The sequence below is a fragment of the Jaculus jaculus genome, chromosome 16 (assembly GCF_020740685.1).
Source record: "Jaculus jaculus isolate mJacJac1 chromosome 16, mJacJac1.mat.Y.cur, whole genome shotgun sequence".
NCBI lineage: Eukaryota > Metazoa > Chordata > Mammalia > Rodentia > Dipodidae > Jaculus > Jaculus jaculus.
The window spans coordinates 13,441,184-13,458,500 of NC_059117.1; the positions used below are offsets into that span (position 1 = coordinate 13,441,184).

Here is a 17,317-nt window from a genome sequence, read left to right on the forward strand (position 1 = left end):
CCTAATTACAGCGTCTGAGAGGATGACCCTTGTGCGTGCCAGTGTATCCTGGCTTAGAGCCACAGTGTCATGAAGCTCCCAATTTACAGATGGGGAACACTGCGGCCCCAAAACATAAGGGATATGCACGGTGTTCTCTTGCTCTTCAGAGGCAAGACGAGGTGGCAAAACAAACTCATTTGTTTCTGAAATCACTTGTCCCAAAATGAACATGCACCACTCAAAGAAATTACTGAAGATCACACCAGTGAAAATTACTATGGGAGGTTCAAGTGTACGAAACACAACTGAACGAGGCCCATAGGCTGTGAGCTATGAGTCTCACCTGGTAACAGAAGCCAAGCTGAAACAATACAGGAGGCGCCCGGCTTGAAGGCCAAAAGAACAAACCCATACAATACCCGGCTGGGTCTGGACATGCCTATTCCTTTCAGAAAAATGTTCCGTCCCGTGTGTCTGTGCATGAAACAGAGACATATGCAGCCTCGTGGGGCCAGAAGGAAGGTCACTGGTTCCCAGGAGGGGCTTTCCTGGGAGGAAAAGAGGCTAGCCACGAGTACACACTGCCTATCCCTGTCTCTACGCGGTCCTGGGAAGAGGAGGGACTTGATTAGGCAGTGTTCTACTATGTTTAGCCTTTCGTTGGCTTTCCTTCCAGTCTACAGTCAAGGACTCGGGCCATACAGGGACTCACAGGAGAGCAGGCTGGGAAGCTCAGGAAGATGCTGGCCAGGCCTGGGGCTCACCAGTCCCACGTGGCAGGACATGACAGAGAGAGAGAGAGAGAGAGAGAGAGAGAGAGAGAGAGAGAGAGAGAGAGAGCGCTCCAGCTGTAATACAAGAGGATCAGTGAGGAGATGTAATTTCATGGAGCACAGGGCCATGAAGCAGTGAAAGATGGGCAGGGGAATGCAGTTTTAGCTCCAAGCTCGACAAAGGCCAACAGGGAGATGTGATGCTTCCTGGGTAGCAATGAGGAGGTGCAGTCTACAAAAGTCACATAGAAATCTACACGCATGCCTATCTCAAAAGATAAAAACTGGAAAGGTAGAAAGACCAGAGTCCATGGCAGAGACAAGGTGCCTGGTGACAGGGGAGCCTGGCAGGAGTAGGAGCTGTCAGAGAGCACAGCTATCCCAGTGTCTGCTAAGGACGACCAAGGCTGACCCACAGACAGCAGGCTGCACCTCTCAGGAGTCCTACCACTCAGGGTTGGCTGACCTGCCCAGGCCCTAGCCCCCTCGCCACACAGAGCCCGAGGCAGTCACCTGCCTGGGAAGAACACTCTCACTGCCTTCCACGATGACGCAGGACCTCACCCTCTGTCATTCCCTTATCCACCTCAGCTATAAAGGTCGGTTATTTTTGCAGGTCTCAGGCATAGCTGATGAGACCTACGATTTCTGTGAACAACAAAGTACATCTCAAAATGTCACAGCAGGGTTACCAAAGCTTCCAACGTTGGGTGTGAAGCATCCTTGCTGCTCTGGTCCCCACAACCCTGGACAAGACTTTGGAGCAAGGTGGCACTTACGTGATGGTGTCAATCATGTCAAGTCCCATCTCCACGCAGCAGTGGGCGTGGTCAGTCTTGGGCTGGGTGAGACCCGACACACAGTAGTAGCAGTCCCCAAGGATCTTGATGCGGCGACAGTGGTTCTCCTTCAGGGAGACACAGAGCAGAATCACTGACAGTCAACAGTCAGCTCAGACAGCTCCATTCCTCGATTCCTCATCAGCTCTACACGCTCGTCACTACTAAACAAGGACCGCCTCATGTTGTTCCTGCATGGCCTCAGGGGATGCAGCTGCCCCCGTGGCCAGGACCAGGCTCACAGGCATGCCTCCGCTCTGCTCCTAATGTCCTTACCCATAGTGTCTTTCCACTTGGGGAGTTCACCTCCCCACTCTATCCATTTACCCAACCCTATAAATCCTCCAAGGTCCAGGTGTAAGGCCACCTCTGGTGGGAATCTGCCCTTAGCCAGTGAACTCACAGAGTGCCCCCCTCCCTGCCTTGACCATGGGCCAGTTCTCGTACATCCTCCATAAAGTCCAGGTCATACCTAGCCAGGTGTCCCCGCAGCTCTCAGCCTCCCCACCCTAGGGCGGACTTCCAGAAGGCACTGACTGCCACTGAATATCCACGTTTTTGTTTATATTAAGATATGAATAAGAAAGAATACAGGCTGAGTTCCCTTAACTGAAATGCCTAGGACCAGAAATACTTCAAATCTCTGATTTTTTTCTTCAGATTTTGAAGTACTTGTATAGTCTTGGCTGGCAAAGCATCCCTAATCCTAAAATCTATAATCCAAAATGCTTCACCTCCTTCAAGTCTTTAAGCATCCACATGATGTCAAATCTCAGCTTCCGGAACATCTGATACTTTGGATTTTCACAAGTACTCAGCTGTGACAGAACCTCAGTGGAATCTGTCCCAGTCCCATGAACTTGCCCAGCACCCCCTGACTACCTATACAGAAGGCATGGGTGATCCTGGAAGGGGAAGCATGAACTCCCCCAGGAAGGCTCAGTGGATTACAGTGAACATCAAGAGAGTCCGTCGATACCAGAGTGACTCAAAATCCATCAAAATACTGAGAACAAGTGACGGTTGAGTGCTTAGTGCTAAATGATACATCTATGACACCTTCTTCAAGGCTCAGGGATCATTGCAGAAAGGAGGGAAGAAAGAATGTAAGAGCTAGAGACTGGGAAGGAGTGCTCAGGAATACTGTCTTCCACACACAATGCGGCCACTGTATATTGCATTCATGACCACACAAACAACTCCTGCTACCTGCATGGTACTGAGCACACCCCTTTAATTCCAGCACTCGGGAGGCGGAGGACTGCCAAGAGTTCAAGGCCAGCCTGAGACTACATAGTAACTTCCAGGTCAGGACAGCCTGGGCTAGAGTGAGGCCCTACCTCGGAAAAAAAAAATTGTCAACAAATAAGATAAAACAACTTTTAAGAGAGTCAGTTGAGCATTACTCCATCTGGCCCATGCTAACAAACCGACATCAGCTACCACTATATCCTGACCACTGCTATTTTACTTTAAGGAATACATAAAACCACAGCTCTTAAGCATTCCCATTTTGGGGTGCCTTTAAATTTAGAAATAGCTAACATTGTCACAAAGAAACTTCGTATAGGTGAGTTGTAGTCATTAGCATTTATTTACTCACAAGAAAACACACTGGGATCATTTTAAGCCTCTATGGATGTGCTTCAAGGCAATAGTAAACCAACTATCTTTTAACTAGTATTTCATGGAAAAACTGTGACATTTCCCCACACAAAACACAAGAGAGAATCGTGGCTCTGCTGACCACTTGTTGTCTCTGACGTCTGTTTTCAAAGCTGACAGCTCTGTGTTTTAATTCACACTCACATCTGGTCCTTCATGACGGGCTGTTGTCATGGATGTACATGGGAGAAACGGCCTTGTCTCCCACAGGCACACTGTTACAGGACAGAGGACCTCACAGCCTTGCGGTGGATCTCACGGAGTCCCACAGCTCCTTGGACTCCACTGTAAGAGCACTTCCACAGCTCATATTCAGTTTTAACCTTGAATGTCTTACTAATTATCTGGAACCTGTATGTTCTGTGAGTTACTGTTGGGACTAGACAGGTATTCAGCATAGCAACTGGGTGGCTGGGGGTGGGGCAGCTGCCAGATCTACCCAGCGAGACCTTCCAGAGCTGGGCAGGCAGCTGGCGTCCACTGCCGTCCGGAGCTGCCCTAGGTCCCTTCCCTTCATGCAAGCATTTTGAGAGAAGGCTCCAGCACCAGTAGACATCCGAGAAGGGAGAGCCTCAGCCTTGCAGATAACTCTAAGCCTGCCTGCTCCTTCCACCTTCAGACCTCCCTCAGCACACAGCACCTCCATAGAAAAGAGAAATTCCCGAGGGGCTGGCAGAAATAAAATCTAATTATAGTCCCCACAACAGTTATATGGAGGACACGAACATAGCACAGTGTGATGAAGACAAAAGAAATGCCCGTGGGAACACCAAGCGTGACCATGACTGCATGGCACGGACAGTATGTGCATGGTGAGATGCCCCCTTTGAATAGGCACTGAGGGCAAAGTTTTCAGTTACTGAGCATTCATGTGCACATGTTCACACAGCAAGGCCCTTCTACACAGGTCGGAGTCATGTGTTCTCTAGAGAACCATCAATAAATAACAAGTAGCTCCCAGAACCAGGTTAGCACGTGTACACACAGACACATGCTAACACACCCAGCACCACGCGTGCGCACAGACACACAATCCCAGCACGTTCACCACCACACGAGCCTTTCAGAGCAGTCCTGAGGTGCAAAGCCGATCTCTCCTAGCCCTTGCTTGTCTTTTATTTTTTTTTCCACTTGGTCCCCACCACATCAGCGGCCACCACCTCCAACAAATACACATGGATGCCGTGTATATTGGTTTATTCTTAATCTCCAAATTCCTGAGTTGTCAGCAAGCTCAAAGAATTAAAAAGAAAAAAAGATTTTGCTGATTTAGATGTTTAGAATCTTCTCTGTAAATATAGAAAGCTTCTGCCCAGAGTGACTGGGAGAATGAAGATGCCCGGTGGTTCTGTGTCCTACCAGGGAGGAAAGACAGGAAGAGAGAAGAGGGGGAGCAGCTAGAGGCATGTTCAGCCTTGAGTACAAGAGCCCCCTCCCAAACTTGGGAGGGGCAGGGATGCCAAGAGCATCAGTAGGAACCCATGTGCCTCACTTCCCATGTGTGCTCCCTGGACGGTGGCTTCTCTGGACAGCTGCTACCATTGGCAGACAAAATCTGGACCCTGGGTGAGCTCACAGACAAGCGTATAGGATGACAGCGCTCCCCACATTCCAAAGGAGCCTGCCCCCCGTAAGTTACACAGGGCTGGGAAGTCTGGGGTCACAACAGGCTTTCACCCCGTGCAGAACCCATCATTTGGCAGGTACAGGAAGAAGGCAAGAGCTGGTCGGCTCTACTGCTGAGGCCCAAGCCCCACTCAGGTCAGCTGCAAACCCAAGAGAGTGCAGAGAGGCCAGAGGACATGGGGACTCCATACGGCACCCTATTCTGAGAGACAGGCAGGTGCAGCAACCTGGAACGCCATCTCCCACCTTCAGCAAAAGGAGGGGATGGAAAGGGCAAACCTGGATGAATCCAGCTTTTGCTGCAAACTGACTGACTCAAAATCCAAACTAGGGAGTTTCACTAAAGTGTGCAAAATCGAGTGTTTAGAATAGGATATTTCAGAACAGTCTATTCTACGTATGAGTATGGATGACGGTGGCCTTACACACTCAAGCTGTGACCCTCACAATTAGAAAGAAATTCACCCAGTGAATGCATAAAAGTAGATGGAATGAAAATGAAGGCTTTTGTTTTCATCGTGCTTCTCACCACAGGGCGTGGCACGTGAGGGAACAGGGGCTGAAACACTGCAGACATCTGCTCATCAACAAAGCCAGCAACACGGTCCCCAGAGGGTCCCCAGCTCCAGGAGGGGCTGGCAGGGGTCAGCGTGGACTGTGAGCAGGGGAGCCCTCCACAGACACTCTCCTGTGTATATCTGTTCCTGGTAGCAAAATGGAGTAAGAGGACAAAGTGACTCCAGAACAAATGTTGAACTGTCCAGGCAGAAGACAGAGAAGGCAACGTATCTTGACTTAAAAGTTTTTACAACTGAACTGGACATATTTTATGTATATAAACGGAAAACAAAGAGAAAGAGAGCGGGGTGTGGTGGCGCATTAATCCCTGCACTTGGGAGGCAGAGGTAGGAGGATCACCATGAGTTCGAGGCCACCCTGAGGCTACATAGTGAATTCCAGGTCAGCCTGATAGAGTGAGACCCTACCTCAAAAAATCAAAACAAAAACAAAAAAAGTAATGTCTAAAACTCCAAACCAAAATGAAATAAACCTGTTCCAATGAGAATATAATAACTACCCAGAGAAGAAATATGCCAAGGGATATGAATACACATATTGTACCATATAGCTGGTAAAGTATAATCCAAAGACAAAAATAACCACAAAGGAATGTTACAGGTGAAATCAGTAGTCTTGTTCCCGATGATAATACTGGCAAATAAATTTCATCAAATCCATAAGTGCACAATAGCACAGTAAGTCATCATTTTGAATACTAATAAACAAAAAGAATGAAATATTTATTATTTTTGAGGATAATCAAGTAGCTGATAAATAAACATTTCTTCTTTAATGTGAAAATGTGGCAAACTCAAGAGAAATATGAAATCTTGGTGATGCTTATAAGAGCTGCTGTGAGATCATTGGGTGCACAGTACAAGGGAGCAGAGAGGGACTGACAATGCCAACAATTGAATTCACCATCTCAACCACGCAGAAAGGAAAAAAAAAAAAAAAAGCAGCTTGCGCCCCCTGCTGGAGAGAAAGATTCTCATAGCTATGCAGAGAAGGGTGTGAACAGAGCAAACAGGCCTAGGAACCCACTAAAGAAAGACCAGCTCACAGGAGATGGTAAGAAATTGAAGGTCCAAATAATTGAGGAAAGCTGTCAAAGAATCAAAAGGGGATGGAACCTAACATCCACCAAATGCAACATATGAGGAATATCAACATAAACCTGCCCAAATATGTATTTTTTCACATACTTTACAGCAGTTATTTGCAGGGACTGTAGGCAAAGGATAGCTCTGAAGGGGTGTCCTGGAGTGTGTGTTGGCAGGTGGGGGTGTTGGCAGGTGGGGGTGTGCATCTGCCCAGAACTATGGGCAGAAGAGACTTTCTCAGAGCCCCACCGCATCAGCTTACATAAGACTTCTTACAGGAGGAGACTCGAGTCGGACAACTGGCCCGAGGACCACAGGTAGCCTTCCGTCAGCTATTAAGACAAGCTCTGTTCAGCTTATTTCGCTGTCCCTACCCTCAGCAGCCTCAAGCCCCTGTTTCTTTCTCTCGATCAAAATGCTATTAAAGCTTTTGGCCTGCTCTTTTGAGCCTTGTTCTCTGGTGCGGTCCCGATGCCTCTGAATGTTAATAAATGTGTATGCTTTTTTTGTTTCCTGCCAATCCCTTATCAATTTATTTCATAGACTAAATTTATCAAAATTTCAGACAAAAGAGAAAATTTAAAACTTCCCTTCATGTTTTGACTTTCTGTATCTTATGATGTCCTGACTTTGGAGGCTTGGTTAACTGAGGAGAGACTGCCCTTCCCAGGACAGCCAAAGACGCCCGGAGAACTTGTATTTCATGAATGGACCTGCCGAGCCAGTCCACAAACCCAACTACCTTCCATCCAACCAACCAACTCTCACCCACTGTGGTAGTTTGAATAACTGGCCCCCAATACACTCTCAGTGTTTTATTAATTTGTACTTTGCATCTGCAGCCACCTGGCTGGAAGCAGTGTCACTGGGCGTATCTTAGGGTTCAGCACTAAGGTGTGGTGGGTTTGAAATGCCAATCTAAAGATACGGCAAGCATGCCTAGCTGGAGTTCCTGAAGTGTGCTGTGTGGTTGTGGCTTTTGGCTTTTTGGACTTGTGGCTTCTCTCTCTGCTTGGATCTGGGAAGGAAGCAGGCTAGCTTATCTGCCATTACGGAACTTCCCCTGGATCTGTAAGCTTCAATAAATCCCTTCTTCCATAACTGTGCTGGTCTGGAAGCTCATCTCAGTGAACCTGAAGCTGTCTGCCACACCCACCAAGCTCACACTTGTCATTGGCCCTTGCCTCATCACAGGGGTCTAGTCCCAGATAACTGGAAACTATGAAGGGAGCACAGACCACAGGGACATTACTCAAACTAGCCAGATAAGCTGAGTAACATGACTCATACCTCCTCCTATCAGAAAACACAATAAAAGGCCAGGGCTAAGCTTCCCCTGCTCCTGCCAGCTGGCTGACCTCAGAACTTCCCACATGGCCCTATGTAGCACAGAAAACTGCCTCGTTATCTACAGACCACAAGTGAAAAAACTCCAATGGTATTGGCTTCTCTGTGTCCATATTCATTCTATAAATTAAAATCCTTCAGGACAACTAAGATTCATGTTCCTGGGGCTGGAGGGATGGCTTAGCAGTCAAGGCGCTTGCCTGCAAATCAAAGGACCCAAGTTTGATTTCCCAGGACCCACATAAGCCAAATGTACATGGTGGTGCATGTTTCTGGAGTTGGTTTGCAGAGGCTGAAGGCCTTGGCAGGCCCATTCTCTCTCTCTCTCTCTCTCCCTCTCCCTCTCCCTCTCCCTCTTTCTTTCTCTGTCAAATAAAATAAATAAAAAGTTTTTAAAAAGATTCATGTCCCTCTCATTCTCACCCTAATTTAAGAAACCAGCTCTAATGAAGAGACCTTTTTGAAATAAACAAGCCCAGGAAATGATGTGTCTGGTATCAGTTTGGTCGGGTTTGATAATGAAATGTGGTAGTACTAGCTGAATGTCCTCAGATGGCACAGCGATACACTGAATAACTCAGCCACAATGTCAGAGGATGTCTAAGATCTGGGAGAAGGTGAAGGGTAGAGATCAAAGATGACCGAACTAAATGACTGTGGATGCTATGCGATGGGTGCATGCGGCTCATTATAGTCTTCTCGGTAGCCGGCTATATATTTGAATGTCTTCATGGCAAGGTTTCAAATGCCAGGCTCCTGAGAGCAGAACTGCACTGGTCCCTGCCATCGAAAAAATGTGCATCTAAAAACAAGGTACAGCCCATAGGGGAAATAGTAGCTTTTTTCTTAGTGAACACATATAACTGAAAACCTCTGTCCTTCCCTATGAGGGACTGAAGGGTGAACACCTCTGTGGCTGTGCATGACAGCCAAGCCCTCCCATCTAACTGGTCTTGATCCCCCACCGTTGGCTTCCCACTGCCCAACTCACTCCTGCGCTCACGTCACATTCAGCCATGCTCCCCTTGCTGTTTGTTCACTCTTCTACACTTCTGATATCAACTCCATGAAAGGTGCCATATTCTATCTCCCCTGTATTCTCTCCATCTGGAACACCATCTCCCTAGAAAGGAGCTATGTCCTACCTCTAGGATCATAGTCTGTCAGGCATCTTATTCAACAAATTCTTAATTCTGTACAAATAATTGTATAAAATTCAAAGTCCCCTCCATGAGCTATAAGTAGGACTCGGTCCTCTTGCTCCGTGTCTCTACCCCAGCACAGGCTGTGCTTGACAACACATGTGCCACACAAGTTTGGTACAAGGACACCATTAAGAGTGACTGTAACTAACCAATATAGGTGGCTCACAGAATGAAGGTGTTAGAACAGGAATTAATGTGAACACTCGTGTAGTTCCCTCTTCACATTTCACAGGCAGGGAAACTGAGGCATGGCAAGTAATGTGGCTGAGTTCTGGTGAGTCCAGGCCATTGTAAGGTTCTGAGAGGGCAAAGGCCAGGAAGGACAGAGGAAGGTTAGACATGATGTGTCTGGAGCCTGGCAGGAGCAATTCTGGTTACTGGTCCAGCTTCCATGAGTCCCTTTTGGAAATATTCAGAGGTAACTGGCAAAGGATAACTTCACTATCACAGATCATAGCAACATCATCTTTCAGCAATGAAAAGCTAAACAAAATAGCCACACTGTATCCTAGGATCAGGTATGTTTGGGATTTGTGACCAGAGGCTATTGTTGTTAAGCCCACAAGAAGATTTTTCAACTTGGTACAGGCATCTTATTTTTCCCTAAAGCAACTTAAAAAGATTGGTATTCATCAGAATTTTTATTTTCATTTATTTATTTAACAGAGAAAGAGAGTGAGAGAAAGAGAACAGGCATGCCAGGGCCTATAGCCACTGCAAACAAACTCCAGATGCATGTGCCCCTTGTGCATCTGGCTAACGTAGGTCCTGGGTAATCAAACCTGGGTCCTTTGGCTTTGCAGGCAAACACCTTAACTGCTAAGCCATCCCTCCAGCCCTTCATCAGAATTTTTATCTTTGTAACTAAATTCCTAAAAGAACTACTTAAAAGGCAGACAGTTTTTACAATAGCAGACATTTTTATTGACAACTTCCATTAAGTATGGACAATAAATCCTTTTTCCTCCCTCCATAAACCTCTTCTTTCCTATTAGTCTCTCTTCTATTCTAATGATATCTCTTTTCCCTCCTGTTATAAAGGTCTTGTGGGGCTGGAGAGATGGCTTAGCGGTTAAGCGCTTGCCTGTGAAGCCTAAGGACCCCAGTTCAAGGCTCGGTTCCCCAGGTCCCATGTTAGCCAGATGCACAAGGGGGCGCACGCGTCTGGAGTTCGTTTGCAGTGGCTGGAAGCCCTGGCGCGCCCATTCTCTCTCTCTCCCTCTATCTGTCTTTCTCCCTGTGTCTGTCACTCTCAAATAAATAAATAAAAAATGAACCAAAAAATAAATAAATAAATAAAGGTCTTGTGTAGGTAGATTTTGGCTCCAGAGACATCAGTGCCCGCTCACTAGCTCTGTCATTTCTAGACCATGGTGAGGCAGAACTTCATGGCAGAGAGGACAGGGAAGGGCAACACTAGCCGGCCATGGTGGCCACAAAACAGAGAGAGAAGCAGACAGGGTCCAGGATGAGAGGCAGCTCCCAATAGATGACGTAGTGACCTAGTTCCTCCAGCTTGGCTCTGCTTCCACAAGTTTCTAGAACCTCCCAAAAGAGCATTAACAGGCAGGAGCCAAGTCTCCAATACAGACGTCTTGCTGAGGAACTTCATATCCAAATGGTGAGAATACGTGAAACTTCTTGTGCAAATACTTCTCTGTAATAATCTCTGTGGGTCAGACAATCCCACAGCGTGTCCATGTTTGATATCAACAGAACATCAACAAACCCAGCACACACCACAGCACTACTCAGCTCTAGGTCCAGAACAGGGAGAATATGTGTTGCATGAGGTCTCTAATCTTGTGGGACTATGCAACCAGCCACTGCATGAACCAGCTGTCACCTACCAGGGAATCCACCTGACTCCGAATTCACCCTCTGACAGGTGCCAGGCAGACACTGCACTGGGGAGACCACAAACACCAGCAGGGTGTGCTCCCACTGGGGCAAAAGGTTCTGGGGATTATACTCAGGACCAGGGAGCTCTGTCAATGGTCTCAAAGCAAGCAGCAGGTGGCCCAGCTGGTCAGAGGCCACACTGAGTTTAGTTTCCTCTACAGATGGCACATTGTGATCTCACTGTGCCACCCCTCAGCCTCCTGGAACTAGTCAAAGGGATTCTGGTTCTTATTGCAACTGACATCCTGAAAAGGGACCCAGTCATTCCACAAGGGACGGTAGAGCCAAGACAGGAGTTTCTCTACCATGTCAAAGGGGTGTGGCCAGTTTCTCAAAGATGCATAAGAACCAATACAAATCCAACAGGTGTTGGATGATTGGCGGCAAGATCAAAAACATTGCTTGCAATTGTGCCCACCAACTGTAGCTAAGCAGATAAATAAGCCATCAGCTATTAAAGAGGTAAAGGCAAACACACTACGTATTTGCTTAACTTCCCTCAGGAACCTACAGAAAGAAAAGGTGCTTGGGCTGCAGCTGTGTATTATTTCCCAAACCCACACTTCACAGAGGACACCATGCATCTCAAGGTCAGGGACTCAAACACAAGATGGGTGCCTGGGCGGAGTCCACTCACTCAGGTAAGGGCTTTAATACCACACAGTGCCCACAGAGAACAAAGCAAAAAAAAAAAAAAAAAAAAAAAAAAAAAAGAACAGCTAACACAGATGATTCACTCCACTTCTGAACTTCCTAGAAGAATAGGAGGGAAAATGATGAAGCCATATCTAAGAAGAAAATTATTATATTAAGCAGGAACAACAGGTTAGACACTGCAGAAAAAAGCAGATACTGTTTGAAATGAAATGGAAAATAAAGAGAAGAGTATTCTTACCACAGTGCCTGCAGGATAGACAGCCTTAAGGGAACTAACATCGGTGGAATTAGTGCCTCAGAGGGGAGTGAAAAGGTAAACCCAATATTTTGTCTTTTCTAAATTTGGTGTAACTTTAAACCTCTGGCTATAAGAAGTTCCAAACACAGAGTGCAGGCAAACCACATCATAACAAATCAAATCACATTTCTCTGAACCAATGATAAAGAGAAAATCCTATAAGCAGAGATATGCGGAAGAGACTTATTTCATACCTGGGAACAGATAACTGACTGCTGAAGTCTCCTCAGAGACAATACAAGAGAAGCAACATGACTACCTTGAAGTGTGAAAACAAAGCAAAACCAACCTGTCACCTAGAATTCTGTCAGGATGAAGAAAGTTAACAAAAAAAAAAAAAAAAGAAACAAAGAAACAAAGAAAAGAAGGTAAAATGAAAAGCTTTTCAGAAACACAACAAATGAAACTATCCTGGCAGTAGGGAACTTACTACAAGACATGTTAAAGAAATCCCATAGGCAAGAAAACAGAACACAGAAATATTGATCATGTGAGTGGAACTCAACCACAGAAATAGTAATTATCTGAATAAATAGCTAAGACTTTTCTATGATTCAACTACAATTAAAAGAGAATTGAGGCTGGAGAGATGGTTTAGCGGTTAAGGCGCTTGCCTGCGAAGCCTAAGGATCCAAGTTCTACTCTTCAGATCCCACATCAGCCAGATGCACAAAGGTGAGGCACGTGCAGGGTCACACATGCCCACTAGGTGGCACAAGCATCTGGAGTTTGATTTCAGTGGCTGAGGCCCTGGTGTGTCAATTTTCTCTCTGTCTTTTTTTCTCTCCCTCTCTAAAATAAAATTAAAACATTTATTTTTTAAAAAAATAAATAAACACAAAATCAAATTAGAAAGAAACTCCATAAACACATATGAATAGACTAAAACTAAAAGTATAGAGAAAAGGAGACTTTCTCAAAATAATCAAAAAAAAGTTGATGGGCTGGAGAGATGGCTTAGCAGTTAAAGCACTTGCCTGCAAAGGCTAAGGACCCAGGTTCAATTCCCCAGTACAGGCCCATATAGGTTTGCTGGTACATTCTACCACAAATTTAAGAAAGAAATAACATTACTTTACAGAACTTCCAGAGAATTAGATAAGAAGAAACACAGACTCAATTATGAGGTCAGCATTACCTTGCCACTATGAAAAAACAGAATAAGAAAAGCCACAGACTAATAGCTTAAGTAACATAAATAGGAAAAGCTCTAGACAGAATTTCAGTAAATCAGAGGCAAGAAAGACAGGATAGGAGGTCTAAGTAGAACCTATCCAGGAATGTTTTAACATTCTAGCAGCAACAACATAATGAAGTGGAAGCAGACTAAAAAAATGGGAAACAAATGATAGATGCATAAGAAAAAAAATGACAACACAAAACTTGCATTTCCAAAATAAAAAATGAAAACTCTCCAGAAAACTAGGAATAAAGAAAAACTTACTAATTTCACTACAAGTGTCACAAAACCCGATAGCTAATCCATACTCAGTGATGTTTGCCCCATGAGCTAAAGAACAAAAACAAGAATGCTTACTCTTTCTGTTTCCATTTGACATCACACAAAGGTTGTAGCCAGTAAAATGAAGTAAGAAAAAGCAAAAAGCAAAAACAAAAAAAAAGGCAACTAAGTGTGAAAATGAAGAAATAACACTACAGCCACGTGCAAACATGATCATTTAGGTAGAAAATCCAGTGAAAATCTTAAGACTCTACTAGAAATGAATATTCCAGTGTTTTGGAATAATAAATCAACACAAAAATGTAATTTATATTTTACAGCACTAGACAAGATAAGGCACATCCAGGGTGGTATGGTCACAATTGATATATTTTACATTATTAAGAAAGAACTATTAGAAATCAGCAGGAAATATACTATCAAGAAGTGGGAGATATTTAGGGACATTATCTGCTAAGAGATAAAAATCGCTTGGTTGCTAAAAATTATACAACATTTCTAAAAAGCTTAAAAAGATGTACAAAATAGAGAGATGAAGTATGGTCATAGAAGTCTCTCTATTTGTAGAATGCCAATTCTCCCTAGATTTATAATGTAGTTTCAACAAATCCAAAACAAAATCCCAATAGTCTCTGTTGCAAGAACAGAAGAGATGATTCTCAAAATTCATACAAAAAAGTATAAGACTTACCATATCCAAAACCACTTTGAAAAAAACCACCAAATCTTGAAGGCTCACTAGCCCTTACTCCAGACTTGTCATATAGTTTGGGTTTCAAGACAAATACAAAGATCAGTGTACTAATTAATATATAAGGTCCAGAAATAAATCCAGACACCTACATATGGAAAAATTACTTTTTTAAAGAATGGACAGGCCATTTAGTAGAGAAAGGATAGCCTTCTTAACAAATGATGATATCATATGCAAAAAGAGTTTCGATCCATACACAAGAATCAACTCAAAGGCTGGAGAGAAGGACTACACTTTCCTAGGAAGCATAAGGACCCAGGTTCTATTCCCTGGGAACCACATAAGGCAGATGCACAAGGTGGCCCGTGCATCTGGAGTTCGTTTGCAGTAGCTAGAGGGCCTGGTGCACTCTTCCCCCCTTTCTCTTGCCTCTCTGTCTCAAATAAAGAAATGTAAAATAATTTTAAAAAATAAAAATCATTTGAAAATATAAACCTAACTACAAAACTTCTGGAAAAAAAAAACACTAGGGAGAAATCTTTATGATTCTGGGAAGAAAACGGTTTTATTATTTATTGTTCAGTGCAGGAACTGGCAAATGAAACAAGTGCCTGATATCTTTGCATGTCTCAGTCATGCATGTTTTCCTAAGAACAATATGTTCTTGTAAAGCTATGACCACAAAAAACATTGTATGTACTACACACACTGTCATATCATTTCATCAATTGTAAATCAGAACTGTTGTATTTAATGCTTTGCCTTTATGTTAATAATGTCGGTTTTCAAGTTTGAATACAGGCCTCACCAATTATTATACTCCATTTACTTAGTTTATATATAAGCCAAGACACAGTTTGTGCCTTAGGAAATGAGTATTTAAGAAACCCTTTGTTCCTCTGCTGGATCGTGCGGCTGACCAACTCATAGCCAGGGCCCTGCTCAGAAGTGTGCATCCCGGTGGAGCGCAGCATTTCTCCCTTGTGGCTAGACAGGGAACCACTGCGGAGTTGGAGTGCGGTCTGATTGAATCAGAATGGTAGCAAGGCAGCAGCTAATTGACAATTCTCTAAAACAGAACCACCTGACAAATGGACATTTTCTGGCAACAAGCATTATCTGGTTATAAATTAAGAACTTGATGGGATTTAAAAAAATGAGCTTATATCTTTATGATGGAATATTCTTTTTTCACATGAAGATTTCAGTTATCCATGTAGTTTTAACATCACTGGCCCCACTAATCAATCTTCCTGGTAAGGATAGGAATTATTCTTCATTGTGTGTCATCCCTGCCCAAGGCCCTATGCTAGGTGTTTCGACGCTTTCTCTTATTTTACATCCATATTTAATTTCTTGCTACACTATTCCCTTGAAATAGTCATTGCTAGTTTCATTTCTTTAAGAGAGAAGACTAAAATCCAGAGAGATGACTGTTTACAGTACATGATTGGCTGAAAAATGATCCCAACCCCCTGGATATGCAAATATCTTATGTGAACAATGAAAAGAGGAATCTTTGCAGATATATTTAGCTCAAGTTCCAAAATGGAGAAGCCATGTGAAGTAGGGGGATTAGAGGCAAGGAAGAGGATGGGGAGAAGGAGCAGAAGGCAGAAACATGAAGCCAGAAGACTGGGGTGATCTGGCGCAGACCCACAAAAAGTGGAAGTGGCAAGGGACAGATTCTCCCTGCAGTCCCTGGAGGGAGTGTGAACCTGCTGATACCTTGATGCTGGCCAGGCAGCACTGACTTCAGGATGCAAGCTCCAAAACTGTGAGGACACAGCTCGTGTGGTAATTTATCACAATGGCCTTGAGAAAGCAACACACTGATAGCACTTTGGGCAAAGACTTTTTAAACACAACACACAAAATGACAATCCATAAAAGAAAAATAAAGCTCATAAACTTAAGTGTAAAAAAAACCTTGGGCTAAAGATAGCTTAGTGGTTAAGGCACTTGTCTTAGAAACCAAAAGATCCAGGTTCGATTCCCCCAAATCCATGCAAGCCAGATGCACAAGGTAGTACATGCAACTGGAGTTCATTTGCAGTGGCTGGAGACCCTGGCATGCCCATTCTCTCTCTCTCAAACAAGTAAATTAATAAAAAATTTAAAAATTAAATATTAAAAACAACTTCTGCTCTTTGAACAACACTTTTGCAGAATGGACAAGCCAGAGAGCAACCAGTTGTGAGTCACATGTCTGATGAAGGACTCGTACGACTGTAGACCACATACGGTGATGGAGCTGTAATCTCAGCACTCAAGAAGCTAAGGCAGGGGAGCGTGAGCGTGAGGACAGCTTGGGCTTCATAGTAAGACTGTAACTAAAACAGAGCAACCAACCCCTCCTTAAGTTCTTAAACTCTGCAATAAGGAAGCTAATCCCAATTTAAAAGTATAGCCAAAAACAATTCTTCACCAAAGAAGACATATGGATGGTCAGTAGGTAATGAAAACATGGTCAACATAGTCAGTAGGGTAAGTAAAATTCAACAGAACACTGCAGACCTGTGAAAATGGCCAAAATGTGTCAGAGCAGCATAGACAAGAATGTTTAGGGGCTGGAACTCATGTGCTGCTGGTGGGGTGTGAGGTGCACAAGCACTTAGCACTTACAAAGTTAAACGCAGGCTGGAGAGATGGCTTAGCAATTAAGGCGCCTGTCTTCAAAGCCTAAGGACTCATGTTCAACCCTCCAGGTCCCACACAGCCAGACACATAGTGATGCAAGTGCACAATGTCACACATGTGCACTAGGGGGCGCACGTGTCAGGAGTTAGATTGCAGTGGCTGGAGGACCTGGCATGCCAATCCTTACCTCCCACCCCGCCACACACCCTTCTCATTAAAAAAAAAAAAAAAGGTCGGTCTGTTGGTTTTATCTCAAAATAAGATAAGTAAAATAAAATAGTTAAACTCCTAAGTATTTATCTAAGAAAATGGCAAGCATTCATCGACACTAAGACTTACACATAAATGTTTCCAGCAGCTTTGGGATAACCCAGACCCAGCAATAACCAGAATGCCCATTAGGTTGTGAAGGGACAAGCTTTGCTTCAGCTAGATGCTTCTAGACAGTGAGAAGGAATGAAGTGTCTACATATAATATAATAAATCCCAAAAAATTAGGCTAACAGGAAGAGGCCAAGAAGTGTTATGTGTTTACTGTGTTATTCATTGTAGAAGATTGTAGA

General features: G+C 44.2%; 1 protein-coding gene across 1 annotated transcript in view; it reads right to left on the bottom strand.

The window, feature by feature from the left end:
* The window catches only part of Adcy1 (adenylate cyclase 1), a 121,626-nt gene that overhangs the window by 58,415 nt on the left and 45,894 nt on the right, over positions 1 to 17,317 (bottom strand). Inside the window, exon 5 of the mRNA XM_045135472.1 lies at positions 1,535 to 1,662. Within this exon, the coding sequence (XP_044991407.1) occupies positions 1,535 to 1,662 (128 nt within the window). The remainder of the gene's footprint in view (positions 1 to 1,534; positions 1,663 to 17,317) is intronic.